The sequence below is a fragment of the Leptonychotes weddellii genome, chromosome 10 (genome assembly GCF_054177405.1).
Source record: "Leptonychotes weddellii isolate Sample4059 chromosome 10, ASM5417740v2, whole genome shotgun sequence".
NCBI classification, from domain to species: Eukaryota; Metazoa; Chordata; class Mammalia; order Carnivora; family Phocidae; genus Leptonychotes; species Leptonychotes weddellii.
Window position 1 is genome coordinate 10,649,568 of NC_138378.1, and position 25,800 is coordinate 10,675,367.

The window sequence follows — 25,800 nt, forward strand, 5'->3', positions numbered from 1 at the left end:
ATGGAATTAGCAAATAAGGACGTTAGAGCTGCTGTTATAAACATGCTCCAGATGCTCGAGAATGTAGAGACAATCATAAACATGGTAAAGAGAGAAATGGATGAAATAAAAATGACCTAAAGGGAACCCCTGTGGATGAATAGTACACATTTGAAGTGGAAAATACACTGGATGGGACTAACAGGACAGTGGGCATGGCAGAAGAAAAGATCCGTGAACATAAAGACAGAGCAAGAGAAATGAGCCAAAGTAAAGCACAGACAGAAAAAAAAAGACTGAAAAAATTTAAAAAGGCAAAGTGTATTATGGGATGATAGAATGCTGTCAATCGTAATTTCAGTAATTGGAGTCCCAACAGAAGAAGAGAGGGGAGAACAGAAAAAAGTGTTTAAAGAAATGGGTAAAAATTTCCCAAATTTGGTGAAAAGCTACAATCTCATAAATTATAAACCCAAGAAGCTCAATGAACCCCAAGTGGAATATAAAGAGAATTGTACCAAAGTATGTCAAAATCAAATTGCCACACACTATCAGAATGGCTAAACCTTTAAAAATTAAAATAAGTGTTGATGAGGACAGGAAGCAGCTAGAACTTTCTCATGCATTCTGGTGGGGATGGAAAATGGCCCAGTCATTTTGGAAAACACTTGGCAGTTTCTAATAAATATATACTTACCATATGACCCAGCAACCTCACTCTTAGGTATTTACCCAAGATAAATGAAAATATGCACACATATTCATAGCTAAAATCTGGAAAAACCCGAATGTCCTTCAAATGAACGAATAAAACGTGGTGCAGTAAGAATGTATAAAGTACTGACACGTGCAAAAACATGGATGTCTCTCAACAACATTATGATAACTAAAAGAAAGGAGACACAAAAGTCTATATACTGTGTGATTTCATTTGTAGGCAAAACTATCGGGATAGAATGCAGATCAATGGGGGTCACGGCCCAGGGCCAGGCCAGGGGACTGACCGCCCTTGGCAGTCTGACCCCATTCTTTGAGTGAAGGCCCTTTTAGGCTTTGTTCTGGGAAAGACACAACACTGGAAGTGATACTTTGACCTCTGCTACAGGGTGGTGGGTGAAGAAAAAATGTGACCATGACAACACTGAGCCCCTGAATCCAGCCAGGTCTAAACTCAGAGGTATCCCTAAAGGGCCAGTAAATCCCCTTTGTTGCTTAAGCTCTTCTGAGTTGTGATTGTCTCTTGTGACTGGAAGTGACCCCACTGACATAACCTCTTTCAAAAGGCAGGACAACGTGCCATCAACCCCAGAAGTTAATGTTTCTGTCACTTACCCGAGAGTGAGATTCCTTCTGCAAGCCCGTAAGGAAGATAAGCAAAAATGATCATCATGCCAAACTCCAAGGAAGGCGTTTTCCTCAAGTCAATATGCTTTAGCACGTAAATAACAGTTGTCAAGGAAAAAGAACCAAGGGACAGTTGATGGGAGATGCAGAAAAGTCACAAAACTGCTGCCTTCCAAATACATAGGGTAGGCAATGGATCCGGAAGGCTTTGGAACATCCCAGGGTAACACGTGAAGATCCGTTGTTGTTTTCTTTTTCTTTGCAGGGAGACTGCTGTTTTAAGTAAGGGAATCTGACAAAACACTAACAACTGTAAATTCCTGAGACAAATGGTGGGCGAAAAATTAAAATCAACCTAAGTCAACTCACTTAAAAACGCTGACTGGGAAGGCTGGTAATGTGCCGGGGCTGCGGGGGCAAAGCCGGGGCCACAGCCAGCCAGAGGACAGCCCATGCTGCCGGGTCCCTTCCAGGGCCGTGTCACTCTTTCCCCCCTTCCTCCAACATCAGATGAGACAGCTAACGGGGTGTGAACTCTGGGGTAAAGTGCCCCACTGAAGGACCTCCTTTCATATTCCTGGAGATTTCCAAACTCATGCTCCTACGAAAGGAGAATCTTCTCTCTATTCAAATACAGCTCACATGCCCATACTGGGGCTCGCAGTGCCCAGCTACTTGGCTTCCTTACAGCCGATGCTTCTCCGTCCCCCCTCCCCCAAGAGAAAGATAAATATGGAGGAAAATACTGAACTCGAAAAAGTTTTCTTTCCCATTCTGTTTATTGCTACAATATGAGAAGCTGTCAGCCAACAATGGAGCCTCTAGACTTCTGGACAAAGGAGGTGAAGGGAAAATTCAACAGGACGGCAGACGAACATGCCCGTCACAGGCAAGGGTGGCTCTTCCGGCCATCTGTGGAACAAACTGCTCGTGGAGGAGGGCCAGGTGGCCAACTCCCTGAGACACAGGCTTGGGCTCCCACAGAAACGGTCTGGTGCCTGTTCCTATTTTAAACATGACAAATTTTCTACCGCAATGAAGGTGTCATTGGCCTTAATGAGCCTCGTTCCTCCTCGGCTAGAAAAGCGTATGGGCCGTTGAGCAGTGCAATCAGTGTGAATACCCTGGATGGACTCATTTTGAAAGTCTCTTTTCTGGTCCCCCAGATAAACGCTCTCAGTTGGGTAAAGACCTTCTCAATTTGGTCATTAAGAGGAAATTAATTTCCAGTTTTCTGACTGTGAAAAGTGAGACAGGGGAACCTGAGAATCTTCTCAAGTGAGAAGCTCCCCCAACGGTGGGGTCTGAGAGCCAATGGTGTGCGTGACCATGACGCTCTGAAAAATGACATCCTAAATTGCACACGTCACATCTAAAAGTCCTTGGGTTTCAGTGAAAGTGCTCCTCAAACCAAAACTACATAAAGGTCCTTCTTCAAACGCAGCCTTAGACTAAAACTGGCCCCTTAAGGAAGAGGGGAAAATGGCTGGAGAAGAATATAATTAAGAAAATCTTCTCAGCCACATGTGTTCATCATATTAAAAGGATATTAATGCAGAGATTAAGCCAGTGAGAGTGCCGAGTGCTGCTGAGCCAAAGAACATTTTGAGGAAGTAGCCAAGGGCTTGTAAAAATGTTTGCCACCCACTGACATCTGACATATTTTTCCTCGTTAAACCTTCAGCTGTGCTAGGAAATAAAAGAAAAACAGAAAGAAGTTAAAATGTTATAGGCAAAGTTATTAGAAATCAACTAAAACTCAAAACTTATTATTATTTATTTTTTTTGCTTATGCGGTCCTTTATTCCTAGGTCACTTACGTGTTCACCTAGTTTGTGAACTAACACCTACTGTGTTAGCTTTTGGAGGGGGGCGGATTCAGAGAGGAGAGCAGAGTCCCTGCCCTGCAAGGGCTCCTTCTATCTGGTAAGGAAGACAAACAAGGTGAGAACAAATGACCACCTCGGGGTAAGGCAAAGGGCTGCAGAAACACAGGGTGGGCATCTAATTCAGTCCGGTGGTGGTCAGGGAAGGTTCCTCCTGACATGTGGGCTGGGTTCAGATTTAGAAAAAGAAGAGTTAACAGGTGAAGAAATGAAGTGTCCCAGGCAGAGGGAACAGCACATGCAGAGGCAGGGAGCCCAAGAACACACAGCACATTCTGGGAGCATTCAATTACGTAGATTAGCATGGCTAGAACCCAGGAATGGGATGGGGTGGAGGCACCGGTGGGGAGAACAGTGGCAAGAGGGAAGGCAAGACCAGCCGCCATGGCGGACCTGTGAAAGGCAATGAACCAAGCTAAGGAGTTGGTATTTCACCCCGAAGGCCCCAGGGAACCATGGGGAGTGCTTCCAGTTGCGGGGGTGGGTAGGATCCTGTGATAAAACCTGGAATTGAAGTGATGGCAGAAAATCTGAGAATGGAGCAACCCTAAAGAAGAAATGTCACTGGGTAAGGGCTGAGAGTAGATTTAGGAGGCATTAGGAAGAAGAACCGAAAGAACTTTCCTTCCAGGATAACAAAACAAAGTAAAATGTCAGAAGCCATTAAATTCAATTAATGGTTTTATCCCCAAAGGGAAAACCATTACACCATGACGATGGAGTTACTCTCATTAAAGATCCTCCTGCTAATGGATTCTACCTTCAGACTACCTCTCAAATCCATCTACTTCTCCCCCTCTCTCTCCTTACCATCCTCTGTCCCGGGCCTTACGCTCTTTCTAAACATCCTTGTCTTCCTTCCACTCACTGGCCTGGATGATCCCTTTAAAATGCACAATCTGATCAGGTTACTGGCCTGTCCAAACCAATCAACAGTTTCCTACTGCTTTTCAGGAGGAAGCCCAGTCAAAGCAACACCTGACTCCTCTGTCTGCCATACCTTGTGACCCCATCTCCTCCTCATTCAGGAAGGGCTCCACTGTCAAGGGCACCCCTCTGTAGGTCATCTTTCACTGCTCCCTGGCCCCAGCTAACTCCTCAGAACCCAGGGTCAGTGTCACTTCCTCAGGGACACCTGCCCTGACCCCTGACCCCTTCACAGTCTACTGTCTCCTGGTACCTGACTTCTTCACAGCAAGTGCCAACTCATGAGTCATTCATGAGGACCATGCCTGTGTCCACCTTGTTCACTGCTACATGTCCAGGGCCTAAGGCAGAGCCTAGTATACAAAGACACTCAGTAAATTTTTGCTGAATCGGTAAGCAAAACAAAGAATTGTCAATAGAAATATTTAGCTTCATTAATCAGCGTTTCATGAACTGGTATAATTTTGAAGTAGGATAATCTCTGATAAAAGGGTAGCTTGGTCAAATAACCTCAGGAAGCTTTCAGGGGTAACAGTGTAACATAATAAAGGTTCTGAAAAGTCCTGCAAAAAAAAGAAATCTATCTTTTTTCACATAGAAGTTTTCCAAATCACTTGAATGCACAACCTCCTACATCCCCTACCTTCCCAGCAGACCACAGGTTAACACCCCACCTTGGGGAGTGCGGTGAGCCAACAAGGGTTCTCACTGGGCAAGTGTTTTTGAAGGCTAAGCTTACCCACAGTTCCCAAATGGATCTGCAGGCCGCCTGCACACAATGCCCAGCCCCCACCCCTTAAAGCTGCCACGGCTGGTCCACCGGTTGGGGCCACTGCTTTCTTTTCATGCAGACACCCCACGGAAGTGACTCACTGGTGAGGTCGCATCAAGGGTTGACAGCAGACCCAGGACAGAGGCCAACAGTTTCTGAACTCAAGATAACTGAAAGTAGAATCTGGACTCTTTCTGGCCTGGTCTATTTCTACGTTTTTTGTTTCTCACACTTAAAAGAACACGAGGCAATGGGGCTTCAGGATCCATTTCATGAGCTTACACCGCAGCTCAAGAGCACAAAAAAGGTTTCCTCTATAGCAGTTATTATAAGAATAAATTGTCATACTAACAAATCAAAGCTAAAACTAATTTAATTAAAGTTAATGAAGAAACAGAAGATAGCTTTCTGGCACTTACGAAAATGAAAACATCAAAAAAGGGGTATAATTCATTCGCATATTCAGCTGCAAAGATAAATGTGTCGGGTCGCTTTGGGAGCGATCATTTATGAAGTAGACTCTCAAACAAGATGTGAGTCTACCTAGTAACCAAGGAAGGCTGACAACAGCCCCCTCCTGTACCGCTCCCCTGCCCCCCAAAAGAGGCAGGCCTATCATGCCCCCCCTGTCTCTCCAACCTGAAAACGCCTACCGGCTCACAAGACAACTTGGCTGAGAAGCCTCACTCCAATCCCTCAGAGCGGCTGTCTCCCTCCTGTACTCCAGGCACTGCGCTCACCCCTCTGGGAGCATCCTTCTCCCACCTTGGACTGACCTTGGCAAGTCCAGCTGGTCTCTGAGCGATGTCTGGCACGTGGACGGCCCTCGCCAGACGCTGCGGGTGGACAGCCAGTCTTTATCACGCCCCACCCCAGCCTGTAGACCAGCAGTGGTGGAGGTGGGGGCTGGACACCACATATGCATGCGGCCCACAGATCCAGTTTTGGGAACTGTCATCACAGGCGATCTTGGCCTTCAAAAGCACTTTTCCAGGAAGAAACTTTGGCTGTTTACAGTGACTCCATCTTTTCTCATTTTCAAAAGAAAATAGCTCATCTTTAACCTTCTTGTGGCAAAGAGTCCTAGAGAAGCTCGGAAAAGGTCCTACTTCTGACAGATTTTTAAAAACAAAATAAATTAGAGACAAAGCAGTTGAGTTGAGCTCCTAATGGATAAAAATAACTCATAATGTCACCACCAATTTGGACAAAATTCTTTATCACAAATGTTCAATACGTGCAGCCACCAGGACACGAGACAAAAGTCAAAACCCGAAAGCAAAAAGGCTTTCAGGGTAGATCTTAAATAAGAAAAAATATTGCCATCAGATTTTTAAAAGGTCTTAAGCATGATGTATGATAATTGCCTAATAAAGCTATAGAACTTTTTGCCAAGAGAAACGTGAAAAAGCCAATAGTGAGGAACTTGCTAAATAGATCACAGTAAGCTCACAGAAAGGAATATTCTGTAACCAGTAAAATGAGGTTATGGAAGATTATTTTTCAACTCTGCTCAATGGAAGAGTTATAATACAATATATGGGGTATAAGCCCAGCTAAATAAAACATATGTATACTTCCAAATTGTTAACTGTAATTATCTCTGGGTAGTAATAATGCATGTACTCTCTCACTCTCTCTCTCTCTGTGTTTTCTAAATTTTATATGAAGATTATATGTATTACTTTTAGAATAACAAAAATATTTTAAAGTATTTTTGTTTTAAGGTCTGCTAATCTCCTCTTGCAATTAAGCAACATTTGGTAAAGTTCTCCCTGCAAAAGTAGGACAAAACTAGGACAAACACAGGAAACAGTAACTGGGGGACAGGCGTAGAAGAAGAAAGGAACTAACATTAACTAATGTCCGATGCTTCTCATACAGTATCGTATTTATTCAATCCTCAAATCCAATCCTAGGCTGAGGCATTATCACCCTCACTTTACTGCTGAGAAACATGTGGCTCAGAGAGGTAAAGGAGCGAACCCAGGATCACACAGCTGTTAAGTGGCATCACTGGGACTTGAACCCAGGTCAGCCCAATTTCCAAAATCTGGGTTCCTTCCACTATAAAACATTGTTTTACTCCAACATAAAGATTCTGAATGTAGTCCATAATAAAGCTTTTAAGAAAATGCCAACTACTACAGAGTGGCTGTGCTTAGCCAGGAATCCTCCAACAAAGGAAACAAGTCGGTATTCAGATAATGGAAAGTCTATTCTTTTTTTTTAAAGATTTTATTTATTTATTTGAGAGAGAGCAAGCACATGAGAGGGGGGAGGGTCAGAGGGAGAAGCAGACTCCCTGCGGAGCAGGGAGCCCGATGCGGGACTCGATCCAGGGACTCCAGGATCATGACCTGAGCCGAAGGCAGTCGCTCAACTAACTGAGCCACCCAGGCGCCCTGGAAAGTCTATTCTTCAGCAGAACACAGGCCGGCTCCTAAGATTCTCTTAGCTCATTCTTGAAACACTGTCCAGAGCGCTTTCCTCCCACTGCTTTGACTGTCTGTGCCTTCTCTGGTTTTGCTAAAACTGTTTGGATCTCCTGCCCATACATGCTAATAAGCACCACAAAAGACAGAGTTCAAGCAAACAGCCTGCATTAGATAGATGCATTTGAGATGATCTTAGATTCATTTCTTTTTCTCAAGGCTTCTTGACATTTTAGGATTCATCTATCATTTCTCAGATCCTATCAACAAGGGCAGTGATACCGATGAGCATTTGAAAGAGATTTACAGTGTCCAAAGCAGCTTTCACACAATATCATACCCAGCTGGGACCCGTTAGTATCGCCGGCTTATTCTACAGCTGTGGAAAGGAAGGTGCTGGGCAAGAGCCCCTCTGTGGGAGAGCAGGGCCTCTGTCTAATGCTTTCGTCTGCACCGAAGCTGTCCACATACCCATCCCTCAATCAGCTGCTCCCTCCTCATTTGAGGAGCTAATGAAGAACCTCATGAATCAGAAGCTAAGAGGGTGGGGCCTGGGACTGCTCTGGTTAATAAGCATCCCCAGGGACATGGACAAGAAGCATGACTTGAAACCACTGCTGAAAGGTAGGTCGTCCTAAAGGGCGGGCTTGCCTCTGATCAGCCCAGGCCTTGACAGCATCGCTGGGGTGTATCAGGGCTTGTCAGGACAGAAGACGGAGAAGCTCGTGACCCAGCTGCCCAGAGGACAAGCAGCTGTCCCTGCAGCCGCCCAGGAACCTCTGTCCCTCTGATACCAGGACCTTTAAGTGCCGGCCTTGAAGAAAGGACACTCACTTGGTCAGGACAATGGAGACTGCGTCGTTGAGAATACTCTCTCCAAAAACCAGCATGTTGAGCACCGGGTCCACGTGAAGCGCGTTGAAAATAGCAATAGTGGCCACCGGGTCGACAGCAGAAATCAGGGAGCCAAACGCAAAGCTGTAAGGAAGAGAAAAGGAAGGGGTCACTCTGCGATGCTTATCGCTTGGCCCACACAGTAAAACAGCAGAGCCAGAGACTGCTTGTGGTCTGACATGTTCGTACACGCTGGAACTGTGTGTATGTACAGACAGGAGACCATGTCTTTTCTCCTGCTTACAGTACGTGCTGTGGACCCTGTGGTTAGGCAGGGCAAGGCCCGCTCCACAGGCGGTTGTCGGGAATGGCCTAGTTTTCCACCGTGAGTCCCAACACTTTCTTTGACAATTGACGGAGGGGAGACTTTTGCTTAAAATACATGAGACATGCCAGCCTTGTTTGTCAGAGCAGCTGGAACTGTGATGGCTCAGTGGGGAGCTTCTCCCCTTGCCACAAGAGTGCCTCCTGCGACTGGCGGTGGCCTCCACTTAGATTTGCGACATCTCAGAAAGTGCCCACAGTCAGCAGCAACTCTGGTGTGCTTCAAGGGCGTGGGAGGTGTGGGTGCTGGACACCCACACCAGCGCTGCCCCGCCCCGGCCAGCAGCTTCCCCTAACAGTGCCCAGGAAGGCATCATTCCCTCCAAGAAAGAGGTATTAATTGCCCAAAATGTTTCAGGCACTGAGGCCAATAATGAGAGCCAACATTTATGTGGCACTTACCATGTCCCAGGCACGGTTCTGAGCACTTCACGTGTAGTAACTCATTACTCCACCCAGCACCCACATGGGCTGCTACTGTTACCACCCCGATCACATTAAGAGAAAACTGGGGGACAGTGGGGTTAAGTAACTTGTTGAAGGTCAGACAGCTAAGAAGTGGCAGAACCAGGATCCAAACACAGGCCATCTGGCTCAGAGTCAGTGCTCCTGCCCGGGTGGGGGTGGGCTCTGTCCACTGGACCATCGCCAGCACCCTGCACAATCATGTAAGTCCAGGCTCAGGGAGAGCAGAGCTAGTAGGAGGAGATGTCTGGCTGCCTTGCCCGCTACAGTTCGCCCTCTAAGTCAATAACCTGGCATTCTGGTCTCCAAGGCAGCTCCCTGTGTTTGATTAATGTGAACCCATACAAGACAGCCTGCTCGCCTCAAGGACAGCCTCTGGATCGCAAGCTGAGGAGCAGACCCCAAAAGACAGTCTCAGTTCAGAGCTCAGTTCCACACCCGCCCTGTCCTCACAGGATGTCACAGGTCACCTGCCTCTCGCCCTCACTGTGAGTGCCCAGGGAGCGGGCACTACGTTTTAGTCATGCGTATATTCCCGGGATCCGTCCTGAGCTTGGCCCAGAGGCATTTGTGGAAGGCAGGCAGGAGAGTGGGAGGAGGAGGAAGGCGAGGGAGAGGAGGAACGGTAACACCACCAAGGGACTGCCAACCTGGGGGGCCCTGTTTTGCTGGCAGCGGGCCTCGAGGCCCTCCTGCTGCACCCTGGACACAGAGCTTGTCTTTTCTCCTTGTCTTTAATTCCCACTCTCCTCAGCCCAGGGCAAAACACCAGGGGCCTCAAGGAAAAACAATGTCTAAAAAGCATTTTCTGAATGTCCAAAAAGAGAGAGGCGAGGGAGGAGGAACCGGGGAGCCCTTGGTGGCTTGTGTGTGGGGTGCTGACCTCGTGCGGCTCCATTCCCGAGGACAGGGCGGCAGAGCAGACAGCCACGGTTCTCTCTGCTCCGATCCCCACCCCTGGTTTTGGGAACAGCACCCCAGTTTTCCTTTGGGGAGCCACACCTCCCCTCCCCTCCCCTCCCCCTACAGAGTTGCATGGGGCTCTAGGAGTGGGCAGGAGACCCAACTTTGGTGAAAGAGGGCCCTCACCAGGCATTTCGCCAGGTCCTCGGGAATTCGATTGGCCCTTCTGGCAGAGATAGCTAACGTGAGGGTGCCGTGAGCCCAGAGCCATCGGTGCTGCCAATGTGGGGCAAGCGTGCCCGAGGATGAAGCCAGTCAGGAAGACTGCACGGAGATGCAACGAGAGGAGAGATTCCTGGGCAGCGTGGGCCCCGGGGGCTGTCATGCTGGGAGCCGTCATTCCGGAACGCTTCACTTCTGAGCCAACAACCTTTTTCCACCCCCCCGCAACCAAAACTACTTGTGTTGGGTTTCATTTGTGCCAGAATGGGCCTGACTGATGTTCTTTGTCACGGTCCCTGTAGCAACCTGAACTGAAACCAGAGCAGGAACTAGAAAGACAGACTGATGAAGGGACAGAGGGATGGATGAATGGAAAGATCTGGGTTAAAGCAAAAACTACAGGATAATGATGTACTGTATGTTGGCTAACTGAATTTAAATTAAAAAAAAAAAAGCCAATACAGTGAAACAGTAACCGTAGAACCCAGGTGGTGGTCATTTGGGTAGCCGCTGTATAAGCTTTGCCTTTTCTGTATGTTTGAAATTTTCATAATAAAAAGTTAGGGGGAAATGATTTGCACAAACCATAGAACACATTTAGCTTGGGTTGGGGATCTCTATTGGGGCAGAGCTTTCTTGGCAGGAAGCATGAAAAGTCTGACGGATGAACGACCCGACTCATCAAGGGCTTGGAGTCTCAGAGGTCACGTCCTCGCGCTGTCAGTGCTCCCCTTCCCACTTGCGTGGCTGGGTCTTTAAAGGGCCAGAGGCTAGAAGTTCACCTTAAAAATGTGTTTTCCTGATTTATTCTATCATCTCAAAAGATAGAACATCAACAAGTGAAAAGGAAGCAGACCCGCATGGGGAAATAACTCAGGTGAATCTACCAGTGACATCTCTCTCCAACAGAACCATGGCTACGATAAAATCTTCTGTGCAACAAAGTTATTTTTATGTTTTCTATTGTGCAGCGGTCTGTGGGTCTTATGTTTGGCGAAACTGCATGGCAAAAAACTGACTAACTTGTCAACATTTAAAAACTAGAAAATTCAAGGGCGCCTGGGTGGCTCAGTCGGTTAAGCGTCTGCCTTCAGGGTCCTGGGATCAAGCCCCATGTCGGGCTCCCTGCTCAGTGGGCAGTCTGCTTCTCCCTCTCCCTCTGCCCCCACCCCTGCTCATGCTCTCTCTCTGTCATGCTCTCTCTCAAATAAATAAAATCTTAAAAAAAACTAGAAAATTCACTATTAAAATCTAGAAACCTGGCCTCTTGCGAAAAAAAAAAAAGTTTTTTTAAGATTTTATTTATTCACTTGAGAGAGAGAGAGAGCACAGACGTGGGGAGAGGAGAGGGAGAGGGAGAAGCAGACTCCCCGCTGAGCAGGGAGCCTGATGCGGGGCTCAATCCCAGAACCTGGAGGATCCTGACCTGAGCCAAAAGCAGATGTTTAACCGACTGAGCCACCCAGGTGCCCCCCAATGTTCTTTTAATATTTAGTAATTCGGGGCCCATATTCCCCCAAGTGATTACTAGGTGGAGCTGAGAAGTCCCCTTCAGACAGGGTGCACTCTTCCGGTCACCACTGTGGTCACCCCGAGACGCAAAAGGCAGTGCCCTCTGGTAAGTGCTCGGCCAGGCTCTGTGGCTCTGTGTGTTTGCGACTGCTGGCTCATTTCCCCAGAGCACTCCCTCTGAGGGGGATGGTCCCTTTCTAATAGGAAAGGAAGTGTCTGCACACAGAGAGAGAAACCCTACCTGGCTCCTATCCTGCTTGTCTAAGGGACAATTCTTTTACTCCTCTCTCCCTGAACATCCCCATAAACACTGGTTCAATTCAATTCCACAAGAATTTATCCAGCATTTTCTGTATCTCTAACCAGTTGCCCCAAAACAGGTTGAAGGACTGAATGCTGTGACATCTTCCTTTACATGACTGGGTATGGGACGTTTCTTTTCACTTGCAAAATACCTACAAAATGCGGGGCCTGGGTTCTGCTTTATTTCCAGCTCCTTATGGAACAGGAATGTGACTTTCGCTACTTGTTTATATATCAGGACTACCTTACAACAAAAACTCCAAAATTTATGTTCCTGGTAGAAAGATGGGATTGGACTGGCGGGTAGCAGAGCACATTTCCCATGAAAAGGGCTTCAAGATTCTAGCCCCCAAGTTGCTGAAGGCTGAAAGCTCTGGCCGGCCTGATGGGAGAGACCCGGGGCCAAGAGCTCACCTTGCTTTCTAGCCCCCAGCCAGGCCACAGAAGCAAGCGCCGATGGTGCAGAAACACAGACCAAGGCTGCACACGCTCTGGACTTCTCAGAGAGGGGCAACCAGGCTGCACTCTGCTTGTGCACTTGTTTAGCACTAGATCTGGTACTATCCAGGAGACTGCGGCCTGGGTTGCTGGCCTGGGCTCTGAGAGAGCAGCTCGGAGTGATCACTCGAGTAGCTTCAGACTGAGCAAGATATCCACAGTAGAGCCCTTGGCCCTGCCTGCTTCCCCCACCCTACCCCACACCTGGCTTCAGGGGAAGCCCAGAGCAAAGATTCTGTACGCCTCACTTCCCACTCCATCCCTAATCTATCAAGAGGACAACTTTTCATTGTGGCCACTGAAAAGACTCAGAAATTAGCTGAAGATGATTCTGGATAATAAAAGATGCAGTGTGTGGTTAACGGACCAGAGTCATTCTCTCCAAAGCTTAAACTAAATCAGTTCTTTCAATCAGCAATGCTCTGACTAGAGATCGTCGAAATTCCACAATATAGTTTTGATTCATTTCAGAACCACAGGTTAATTCAGCAGAAATCATCAGCAGAACAAAAAGAGAGACAGAATAGAGAAATACCGCACCCAGGAATCAATGTGGAGAAAACTATCCCCAGTCTGAAAAGTAGTCACACGGGTGTGACAGTATTAAAGATTTACCTGTCTGTCATGTTGAGTTTAGAGATTACATCAGCCTGTAAAATAAAACACACAAACACACAGACACAAAAAAACCCCCTGGAGAACAGCCAAGAAGATTAAAATGTCCATTAGTGTTTTATTAGTAACTAATAAGGACATTAATCTTCAGTCCCCAAACCACTTGAAAAATAAAGAAAACTCCTAAGTTTCAGTTTAAGCATGCATTCAATCATTATACAACAAAAGTATGGAACAGAACGCTACATTTTTCAAGCCAAATTAGGTATGGTTTTCTTAAGTTCATTCCCATTTGATGCTAGAAGCTGTGCAATGAAGAAGGGTGCACGACAGACAGATTTACCCTGGTGCCACTGAGCTGGCAGTCCAAGTGACAATCAAATGCAGTGGGCTTTGGCCGACAGCTGCCCATAGAAGCAAACACGTCTGACACACACACGAGAAGCCTGCCAGTCACCCAGGGGCCTGAATCTCAAACTTAGTTTACAGAACCGGGACAAGTGCCCATAAAGGAAAAGAACTATGACATGCACAGACATGCAGAATGCAAAACTATAGATATTACCTTTCTGGGTAGATTTGGTTTAAATTAATTCAAATTAATTCGAACTCAAAGTACAGAACACTGGGAACTGGTTTAGCAATGGTGGAAAATCCAAAGTATATAAATCTATGGGTGGACAGCTTAGAATTGAGTGAACATATGCAGAATCAAGTTTGATTTTTACTAAGAAACAGTGGTTAATCCTGATTCAGTCTACTTGATAACACAACTGATACTGTTTTAATCTGAAGACCTTGGGGGTATATACCCTGCTTTATTTTTAGTATTCTGTCTTAAGAAATTATTGGTTTGCAAATAAGATCAAAAACTTTTGGGGATTATGGAGAAGATTCACTCAATTCCAGACACCAACGTTCTTCGAGGACACTTAGAAACAATTTCAACATGCCTTTACGGTTCCTCGTAGGAGTTTGGATTTCCTTCCAGGACAGCATTTACCTTGAATGTGAAACCCAGGCCCCACGAAGTGTCCCTACCCCACCTCCCTGCACTAGCTCTAAGGATGTAAGATTTTCAGAATTTTTCAAAGATGTTTTTCTTACCTGACCGAGAAAATAAATTCCTCCACCTACTACAAAAGCGGAAATTGCCGTACCGAAGACAGCAAACAGAGTGATGGAACCAATATTTTGAAAGAAGTTACCCTGTTGGAAAGAGCAGAAATAAGAGAACTGCTTAGGGAAGTTGGTCCAATCAGTGAAGGCACGCACCCCCCACCTGGCCCTCTGCACACACTGGATTCTCTGCAAAAGACCACCCACCTGGTTTGTGCTGTCTTCACCATGACCCCCCTACTTCCACTCGGAACGCAGATAAAACCCAACCAAAGACTGGATGGTTGGACCCCTGTGAAGGCCTCTAACCTCCCCTTTGTTCTCTGGGTTCTAGTCACACTGGTAGCTTTTGGTTCTTTGAACATTTCATACTCCCTGGGCTTGGACCACTCTTTCTTCCTCCTTGCTTGGTGAACTTGAATCATCCTAAGATCTTAGGCGGTTTGGCTCTTCCTGAGGGAAGCCTGCTCTCATCCCTTAGCCAGGTCAGACCCTATTCTATGCTCTCAATGCACAATAACCCTCTCCTTGTAGAACATGACAGGGCCGAAATCTTACATTCATTTATATAACTATTTGATGTCTGTCTTTCCCACTAAGCTATATGCTCAATGGTGGGGATGGGGAACACAAGGACAGGGACATACACACACACAATGACCTCGTCTGCTTTTATATAACACAGTTACTGGTGTAATGCCCATCAGATGGAAGATGCCCTATGAATAGGTACTGAAGGAATTAATCGTGTTTCAGGTCTGATCAAAGTCCAAAGCTTATACAATTGTAATTTTTTATTTAATTAAAAAAAGGTACATAATTTCTTTTAAAGACTTTATGCAATCTCTATACCCAATGTGGGGCTCGAACTCACAACCCTGAGATCAAGAGTCACATGCTGCACTGACTGAGCCAGCCGGGTGCCCCAGAAAAGGTGCATTATCATAAAGAAGGTCAAGATAATAGGTTATATAATCAGAAAATCCTGTTTGCTCACTTCAAAAGCCTGTCCTCAGCTCAACACTGGCAGCCCCACCAAGCCCATCTCCTTCAGGGGGCTGCTTTGCTTCATTCATTGCAATCTGATCTGGCTGCCCATAATCTGACATTCAATTACTTTGGTATATCAATCTTCCACACACAAAGAACTTTAAAAGAACTCAGGGCAAACATAATGATTTGGTTTTTTTCTAAACTAAAGGCTTTCATCTATGAGCTTTTCTTTGCAAGGAGCTGATTTATTTTGTTGTTAAAACAGATTAAATTAGGGGCGCCTGGGTGCCTCTGTCGTTAAGCATCTGCCTTCGCTCAGGTCATGATCCCAGGGTGCTGGGATCGAGCCCCACGTCGGGCTCCCTGTTCAGCGGGAAGCCTGCTTCTCCTTCTCCCATTCCCCCTGCTTGTGTTCCCTCTCTCGCTGTGTCTCTCTCTGTCAAATGAATAAATAAAATCTTAAAAAAAAAATTAAATTAAGTCTTGATCTGTTTATAGGAATCTAATGCTGATATAATTTATGGAGTTGGTTAATATTAATCTGGATGTTGGGCGCCTGGGTGGCTCAGTTGGTTAAGCGACTGCCTTCGGCTCAGGTCATGATCCTGGAGTCCCGGGATCGAGTCCCGCATCGGGCTCCCTGCTCGGCAGGGAGTCTGCTTCTCCCTCTGACCCTCCGCCCTCTCGTGCTCTCTCTCTTGCAAATTAAAAAAAAAAAAATATTAATCTGGATGTTGAAAATTTACCCCTATTCAAGTTACCACATTCAAGAACTTCCCTTTGTTACATAAAGCAAATTTATCTGTTTCTCTTTGATGTAACTAATGGCCTAGTCTTTATATTATATTAATAATTTTAAAGAACCAATAGTTGCCTATCTAATGCATATTAACGGATGGTAATCTTACTGAAATTTTTATTCCAAGTCCAAATTTACATCAACAAATATAGCAATATTAAAGACATCCAGAGTTGACTTCTTATCTTCTTTGGGGAGGGTAAGAAGTGGAGAGAAGTCTTTGCATTCACATTTCTAACTCACATTAGTCCCTTTCACATAAACTGTCACGTTTTCTGCTGGGAAGCCATCTTCAAACATATGTTTTTCTAAGAAATTATTATTTTCCTCAAATTTTGGAACAAGTTTCTCTTTCCTCCCTCCAAAAAATTAGAAAATAAAAATTTTATATGCTCTAATACAATAATCAAAGTGTCATATTTTTAAATAAAAACCAAATCAATCTCAGCACTGTTTTGAAATATTTTCACAATCTACTTATAGTTTAATATCTGTTTATAAAATGAAAGAGTGAAAGACATTGACTTTTAATTCCTTCCTGCCTGTTTCTTTTTAATTATCTGAGGTCAGTAATAATTTATAAGACTTGGGAATTTTTTTTACATTAAACTTCCTTTTCACTTTTTCTTTGAATAGATGCACAATAAAATAACAGCTTAAACAAAATCTGGACTGAACATTTTAGAATATTTATGCTTTAGTACCCAGGTGGAAAATTAAAGATTTAATTAGTATGTTTTGACCAAAACTCTCATGACAAATTTAACTCTCAAGCTTAATAAGCTATTAAAAACAACACTGGTCGGGTGCCTGGGTGGCTCAGTCGTGAAGCGTCTGCCTTCGGCTCAGGTCATGATCCCAGGGTCCTGGGATCCAGTCCCACATCGGGCTCCCTGCTCTGCGGGAAGCCTGCTTCTCCCGCTCCCACTCCCCCTGCTTGTGTTCCTGCTCTCGCTATGTCTCTCTCTGTCAAAAAAATAAATAAAATCTTTAAAAAAAACAAAAAACAAAAAACAACACTGGTCATATTAATAATAGATAATGACAAGAAGGATCACCAATTATTTAGTGTGGTGGGTGATGCTTTGCAAACATTCTTTCATCTAGTGCAAACCTTCAAACAACCGGAGAGGTAGGATTTTCAGGGGTTTTTTTTGTTTTGTTTTGTTTTTAATTTTGACTTTACCCAAAAGACACCTGTAGGGGGCAGCGCATGATTAGACCTACATCTCTCTGAAAGTCCAGGCTCTTTCCTCTCTCTGAGGCTAGGCCACACCTTCCAACCTTCACAATTTTTAATCACATTCACAAAATAACTGATGTATTACGAATATTTTAAATTGAATCACCTTTTTATTTTATTTTTTTAAAGATTTATTTATTTGAGAGAGACAGAGAGAGCACAAGACAGGCGGAGAGGCAGAGGGAGAAGGAGACTCCCAGCTGAGCAGGGAGCCCGAGGTAGGGCTTGATCCCAGGACCTGGAGATCATGACCCAAGCTGAAGGCAGACACTCAACCATCTGAGCCACCCAGGCGCCCCACCTTTTTATTTTAAAACTTAAATACACTTAAAGAAAACTCACAGACAAGAAAGAGACATCCCCAACCCTCCTCGCCCCAAAACACACACACATACATACAAACTGGCTTAAAAGTGAGAAGCTCCCGCCCAGGCAGGAAGGATGTCACTGGAAGCTGGAGGAAAGAGACCAGAAATGCTGGGGCAGAGCAGGGAAGTGGGCAGGGGCCAGTGAGGCCACTCTCCAAGCTGAGGAGCCAGGAATAGGCAGAGTAACTGTGGGGCTAGGTGATGGGCCAGAAGGAGCTGGAGGACTGGGAACAAGGATGAGGCTCCAGTCTGGTAAGGAGAAGCTGGGCCAGGGAAAGGGCAGGAAGAAAGGGAGACTGGGGGTGAGGGGCTATCAGCTGGGAGCTGAGGCCCAGGGCAAAACACTGAGAGGGGACCCACTGAAGGAGGCAGAGGCCTAAGGAAGGAGAAAGGCCTGACATGGTGAGCTGAGAGAATCAAAAGGCCTGAGGCACATGTCCCCGCTGTCCCAGGACAGTCTGCTTCTACATGTGTCAGTCTGTGTCCAACAAGAGGAATCAATGGATCGTCTGTACACCACTTAAAATCACTTTGGCCATCACTTCCTAGGCAAAGCAACCCTCTACGGAAAACACTCGTTAATAAGCCCCACTGCCTGAAACCAGGTATGTCTGCTCCTCTCCCTAAGTCTGGCAGTGCAGCCCAGCTTCTACCATGCACCCCCGGGGTGTCGGCGCAGAGCCTCCACTGCTAGGTCAACACCCAAGTTTTTCGGGAGCCTGCCTTACTAACATGGGCAGCCACCTAGACCAAAAGCACCAATGCATGCCTGAGTCTTACCTTGTGTAATGAATATCCTGACTCAAATATAATAGGAGGAAGCAAGAGGAGGAAAAACATATTTGGACGAAACATTTCTTCTTCCTGTAAATATAAAATGGGTATTTTCAGAAGCATGGAAATTTGTGTAGTTAAGAAATAAATCCATCAGTGAAGAGCCAAAGTTATTGTTCTCTTAGGCCCAGTGGAAACATGCAATGTTTAAAAGAGTACCTAATGATAAAACCAAGCAGCAGAGGAAACCAGAAAACATAATAAAACCTGCATTAAAAAATGTAGGACAAGTGATTTTAAAGGTGACCAGCATAAGAAACGGGATGAACTGCTTCCAAACACACAGTATATGCTCTTCATTTTTTTTTTTTTTTAATTTTTATAGAAAGGGAGTGGGGAGGGGTAGACAGAGAGGGAGAAAGAGAATCTTAAGCAGGCTCCACACCCAGCACGGAGCCCGACGTAGGGCTTAATCTCACGACCTGAGCCGAAATCAAGAGTTGGATGCTTAACCAACTGAGCCACCCAGGTGCCCCTGCTTTTCATTCTTTACTAAGGAAAGAAAGTTAATTTTAATACAGAAAACATTTCAATTAAAATAGAACACTTTCAAAAATAAGTCCACAAATTGAAATTCTCTGGGAAAAAGTAACAGTAAGCCCTAAAACAATCCACTTGGAGGAAGAGTAAACCCTATACATGTTTAAAATAGCCCTGCCTTTTCTCTGCCTGTCACAGACAACTGTGCCATTTTCCTAAATCTGGGACTATGATGGAATAGTCTCCATCTGACGCCCTTCTGACCTGGGACATGGCTATCAAGCAAGCCCCTTGCCATGCCAGAACATGGCCATTTTTAGAGGGATGACATAATAATTTCATTTTCTATATTAATACCTCTAATTGTTGAGGTACTGGGGGGAAAATTCATATTGGCCCTCAAATCCAAAATGACTGCGTGTAATACAAAGCCTACTTAATAACTGCAGTATTAATTAGGCCCTTTTTCATATGAAAGTTTTCATGCCACAGTCTTGACAGTCAGATTTCTTGTCAAAATCCCTATTCAAAAGAATGGTTAAGTGTATTCTTACAAATGTACAGCTGTTACCATAAAGACTAAAATAACATTCAAAGGCTCAAAATAGAAAGCAAATGATGACTTCTGAAAATGCCTTATTAAATCTTAAAATAACTACCCATGCAACAAGCTCATGACTCAGACTGGGACCATGTGAAAAGAAATGGGCCGATCTCTGTTTTGTGGGATCTGTGCAGTGGGACCGCTATATAGATTCTTTTGGAGTTTCAGAAACTAACCCCCGACCCCACCTTGAGAAAAAAGAGAACCCACCTGTAGTGGGTTGCATGGTGTCCTCCAGGTTTAATTCATGTCCACCTGGAACCCCAGATGTGACCTACTTTGAAAATAGGGTCTTCGCAGATGTAATTAAGGTGTAATATAAGAATCCAGGTGAGATCATACTAGAATAGGGTGGGCCCTAAACCCAATGACAGTGTCCTTACGAGAGACAGGAAAGGACACACACAGAGAAGGAGGACATGTGAAGACAGAGATGAGAAATGGGTTACACTGCCATCACCAACCAACACTTGGGGACCATCAAAAGCAGCAAAAGCCAATGATGGATTCTCCCCTAGAGCCTGGATTTGCTCCCCAGAGGGAACATGGCCCTGCCAACACCTTCATTTCAGATTTCTGGCCTCTAGAACTATGGAAGAATAATCTCTGTGGTCTTAAGCTCCCCAGTTTTGGTAATTTGCTGCGGCAGCCACAGGAAATGAATGTCCCACCTTAAAGTGAGCGAAAAGTGTTACAGAAAGATCCTAGGTTCCTTTTGGCAACATCATCCCCAAAATGGTATGAGGTGATTTTAGATGGTACATGAGCAGTATGCCATATACCACTGATGCCCCAGATTGAGAAAGTCAGCCCCCTTTGATTCTTTTCCAGTCCCAATTAAGTCAAAGACACTGCAGGCTCGTGTGAGGGCACATAAAGCCTCTCTCCAATGTGCTGATCTCCCTTTTCAACAGAACAAGCTTGACCTCAGAGGCTTCAGGGGGCCTCTGCACTACTTTGTTTTTATCATATCTATTTATAAAAACAGTATTGGTTTCCCACAGTATTATAACCCGGTATTATAATGTCTCCTTTAAAATAAACATCTATAGTATGTATACCAGTGTTCACAGCAGCATTATCCACAATAGCCAAAAGGTAGAAACAGCCCAACGGTCCATCAACAGATGAATGGATAAACAAAGTGTGGTATATACCTACAAAAGAGTATTATTTAGCCACAAAAGGAAGGAAATTCTGACACATGCTACAGTATGAATGAACCTTAAAAACATCACGCTGAGTAAAATAAACCAGACACAAAAGGACAAATGTTGTATGATTCCACTTACATAAGGTACCTAAAATAGGTAAATTCATAAAGATACAAAGTAGAATAGGGGGTTACTAAAAAACAGACAATACTAAAAAAAAAAAAAAAGCAGAATAGACTGTGGGGAGCAGGGACTGGGGAGTAGTTTACTAGGTAGAGTTTCTGTCTGGGATGATAAAACAGTTCTGGAAATAAATAATGTGATGATTATACAACATTGTGAATGTAGCTAGCCACTGAAATATATACCTAAAAATAGCTAAAATGATACATTTTATGTTATATATATATTTTACCACAACCAAAGCCTTTAAAAAAAAACTGTTACAAAAAATATATTTATAGGGGCGCTTGGGTGGCTCAGTCGTTAAGCGTCTGCCCTCGGCTCAGGTCATGAGCCCAGGGTCCTGGGATCGAGCCCCGCATCGGGCTCCCTGCTCCGTGGGGAGCCTGCTTCTCCCTTTCCCACTGTCCCCGCTTGTGTTCCAGCTCTCGCTGTGTCTCTCTCTGTCAAAATAAATAAATAAAATCTTAAAAAAAAAATATATATATATATATTTACATAAAAAAGCAAGTTGCTTCAAGAAATAAATACATAAGTATACGAAAATACAGGTGGAAGGCAGGCCCAGCGGGACAGTCTGGCAGCAGAACTGCACGGAAAGAACACCAGGCTCCTTGTTTTTTTTGATCTCCCCTTGCTTCCTGCAGCACCCGGTTTCCAAACAGGTGTCTTGCTTCCTGCTTCGGCTTTCCACAAACACCTGTTCCTCTGGGAAGCCTGGCCCAACTATCCCGGCCTTGAAACCTCCCCCTTTTCTGAGGTCAAGCCCAGATCACCTGGACGGCTCTTTGGGCACTTAATTACATTCACCACCCAACTCTGCTTCACTTGCCTGTACCATTAAATATACTACTATTATTTAACTTGGAAAGTAACATCCACTGAAAAATAAATTCAACAAAATTAAAGCATACAAAACTTGGAGGACAACCTCCCCTCCCCCACCCCCTGGCTCCCACTGCTCAGAACAAGGGTCACCAACTCACAGGCTCCCCAGGCCACACAGCATTCCCCGAAGGAGCAGCTGCTGAATTTCTGTGGGGCGGCATGTGGGCCTGATGTTAACAGAGTTTCTGTTTCTTCAAGGGAAACTAGAGGTTCAGGTTTTTTTTTTTTGTTTTTTTTTTTTAATTTTTTTTTTTATTTGACAGAGAGAGAGACAGCGAGAGAGGGAACACAAGCCGGGGGAGTGGGAGAGGGAGAAGCAGGCCTCCCGCGGAGCAGGGAGCCCGATGCGGGCCTTGATCCCAGGACCCTGGGATCACGACCTGAGCCACAGGCAGACGCCCAGCGACTGAGCCACCCAGGCGCCCGAGGTTCAGGTTTTTATGTGAAATTTCCAGCATTTTATATAGATTTACAATATTTTAAAATAAAACAATTTTTAATTATTTAAAATCAGGTCCAATTTTGAGTGACTGATTTTAAATTAGATCAGTTAAATTTTGATTTAAATCAAAATGTGTTAGCAGGCTGATATCTACATATCAGGCTGTATGCAGGAACAGAGAAAGGGTTACAGTCTGTGTCCCCTGCCCTGCAACTAGCCACTGTGAGGGTGATGAAATTTAACCAGTTGTAGTAGGCCAGAGAGATCATTCACAATGTGCTCCAGTGGGGCCTGCCCCGTCCCTTCCCCAGCTGAGGGGAGGTCTATGGTAGGAGGAGCTCAACATGTATTTTGAGAATCCATTTAATACATACAATATTTCCTGAATATTAATTATAACAGTTCAATTTGTGTTTTAGGTCAGACCATGTGGCTTGTTTTGCTACACTCTATAGTTTCCTAGGTAAATTAATCCTAGCACCTAGGAGCTGAATCAAAACAAGAGGGGTTTGAATGTGCTAAATTATAGCTACAAAATATTCTTTAATATTTTGAAATGAACCTTACTGCCCTCTACACAATTTTGTTACACACTTTTTAAATCTCTGTACTCAATACGGATGCAGAAGTTTTTTTGTTTTTTTTTTTAAATTTATTTGTTTGACAAAGAGAGACACAGTGAGAGAGGGAACACAAGCAGGGGGAGTGGGAGAGGGAGAAGCAGGCTTCCCGCAGAGCAGGGAGCCCGATGCGGGGCTCGATCCCAGGACCCTGGGATCATGACCTGAGCCGAAGGCAGACGCTCAACGACTGAGCCACCCAGGCGCCCCAAGGATGCACAAGTTTAAGTTGAAATTCGAGTTTCAGTTAGTCCTTGTACCACAAGATGATGCCCACATGCGGAGTACTATATGAACACGAGGGTATGAACACCCACACACTGAGGACAGCATGGTATGGTAGAAAGAATACAGAATACACAGGGCCAGCGCATCTGGCCCTAAGGCTCAACTCAGCCACTTCCTAGCTCTGTGATGTTGGACATGTCTCAACCTCTCTGTGGTCACTTTCTTCATCTGTAAAAACACAGTGATGATAATATGTGGTCAATCTACCTCATGTGGTTTTCATGAGGACAACATGAGCTACAGTGTAGAAAGCATTCTGTAGGCTCTACGGTGCTGGACAAATCCGTTTTATCTTCAGCTGTCAGCAATAACCACTGATTGACGTTTAATGCTAATTAGAGACTTCCCCTAGACAGCAGCAGGTTATTCTAAGATTATACAAATTCAAATAAATAACAAAACATGACACTGAGTGCTCCCATGTTAACTTGAAGCAGTGTGAGACTTACGTTTTTTCAAAAAGTCAGATGTAAAGATATCAACCCTAATCCAGTAGAATGTTAAAAAATTAATGGGACAATATAAACTTCACTGATAGTCAAGTAATGATAAGCCGCCATAACTAACCATCAGTGTTATAAAATTAAGGACAATCAATAAAAATTTTAAGTATGTTAAAAAATCAACAGGTGGGCAAACCTACCTTCCAATTTGCCAATTTTTTGAACTCTATAATTTTTATAACTGCTCCCATGAGAATACCTAGAAGAGAAAATATAAAATTGAACATAATTTAAGATATGAGAAAGATGACTCAGGTTTATTATTCCAGAGAAACTATTATGTCTTTAAATGGCTTTTATGGATTTCTGCAAGTTTTATGTCTGAAAACCTAATAATGGAAACCAACGTGAAGTTCTGAGTCGCATCTCAGGCAAGCATACGATAATAAAGTCAACAACAATGGGGCAGGGTGCATCTAGGAAACAAAAAGCTTGACAAAACAAGACCCAAGGATAGTCTGCTGGGCACAGAAGATTTAACACCTGTCAGTGTTGCTACATCTGCCCATCTTCAATGTGAAATGACAGAAAGCCCACGTGCTAAGTTTGCCCTATACTGCATAATCTTACCATTTTCAAAAAAGAATCCAAGATCGCTTTCTTAGATTCAGATGGCAGCTCTATGCAGTCTTCAGTTAGAGATAAAACCTCAATGCTAAAAATAACCTAAAGTAAAAATTCTGTGAAATTCCTGGAACAAAACAGACCATCTGAGTTCAGGCATGTTTCCTTAAGGCTGACAGGCTCATTACTCTCTCATAAAGAACCTACCAAAAATAATTCTCAAAGAAGCATCACGAGGACAGTTTATGATGGCTCTGTTACTCACTAGATAAATGATTTTTAACCCTGTTGACTCACCAGAATCACCATGGGAGCTTTTCATAAAAATAAAGACACCCGAGCAGCACTCCAGACCTACTAAATCACAATCTCTGGTAGGGGGTAATACAAAGCAAGCCTGAAGACCACAGTCATAGACTCTTAAAGACAAAGCCTTCCCTCCCCACTACAGAGGAAGGAGCTTCTCCCCATCAACAGAAAGCCAGAAAGGCAGAAAGCCGAAGAAACACTTTGTTGGGTGGGGCGAGGAGATGATACTAGAAGAGAGAAGTTTATCAGGAAAATGAAGTGCCCACTTCTGTGGGGAAGGGCGTTTCAGGTGAGAAGAGGAGATAAGTTTAACTTTATAAACCTCTGTACTATTTGAACTGTTACATATTATTAAAACAATAATAAAATTACTTTGAAAAAGAGACCAAGACAAAATAGATTTGGGCTGTAAAGAGTCAATGAACCTATTTTCGGGAAAGAAGTTGTCCATTCACTTGCCAGGTGGCATGAAAGCACTGATTCTAACCTCTCCAGAGAGGGTTCCCCAGTTGCTTCTTTCTTATCTTTTCAAATGGTGTATACATTTTAAGGACTTTTTAATACAATTTTTTATTAATCAAATAGCTCATAAATACTTTGTAAAATGTTATAAATAAGACAAAAGTCCCTTTTGATGAGATCCCACCCCCCACTCCCACCTTAGTTCTTTCTCTTCCTGCCCCCGGGGTTACCAACCATCTTGATAAGTTTGGGAAATATTCTACCAGATCATTCTCTATCCTCTTACATGTTTATATTTAACCACACAGTCCTGAGTGTGTGTTTATATAAAATTTACAGTACTGTAATGCATCATTCTACTACTTGCTATTTTGCTCAGTGTTAAATCTTGGGAGATGCACTCAGGGATTATTACATATAGATCTGCCTCATTCCTTTGAACAGCTCTGCAGCATAGCATAAAAATGCCACACATTGAATAGATATTTCCCCAAAGAAGATATACAAATGGCCAACAAGCACATGAAAAGATGCTTAACATCATTAGGGGAATGCAAATCAAAACCACAATGAGATAGCTCTTCACACTCCCTAGGATGGCTAGCATACAAAGACAGGAAAGCAAGCGGGGCAAGGGTATGGAGAAACAGGAGCCCTCATTCATACATTGCTGGTGGGAATGTACAATGGTGTGGTCACTGTGAGAAAACTGTTCAGCAGTTCCTGAAAAAGTAAAACAGAGTTACCATATGACCCAGCACAGAAAACAAATGCTCGTAACAGAAATTTGTACACGGGGGTTCATTAGCAGCATTATTCACAGTAGTCCAAAGGCGGGAGCAACGCAAATGTTCATCAACTGATGAAT

At 44.3% G+C, this 25,800-nt stretch overlaps 1 protein-coding gene across 4 annotated transcripts in view; it reads right to left on the minus strand.

Moving 5' to 3' along the window:
* SLC9A8 (solute carrier family 9 member A8) overlaps window positions 1-25,800 on the minus strand; it is a 79,571-nt gene that overhangs the window by 33,267 nt on the left and 20,504 nt on the right. For all 4 annotated transcript variants that reach the window (XR_014148882.1, XM_081831935.1, XM_081831937.1 and 1 more), the window contains 7 exons: window positions 23,738-23,796; window positions 18,382-18,465; window positions 14,187-14,288; window positions 13,080-13,114; window positions 8,178-8,321; window positions 2,874-3,012; window positions 1,312-1,417 (listed from right to left, as the gene is read on the minus strand). Coding sequence is in view for 3 of the 4 variants with exons in the window: in XM_081831935.1 (XP_081688061.1) it covers window positions 1,312-1,417; window positions 2,874-3,012; window positions 8,178-8,321; window positions 13,080-13,114; window positions 14,187-14,288; window positions 18,382-18,465; window positions 23,738-23,796 (669 nt within the window). In the remaining variant the exon portion in view is untranslated. The remainder of the gene's footprint in view (window positions 1-1,311; window positions 1,418-2,873; window positions 3,013-8,177; window positions 8,322-13,079; window positions 13,115-14,186; window positions 14,289-18,381; window positions 18,466-23,737; window positions 23,797-25,800) is intronic.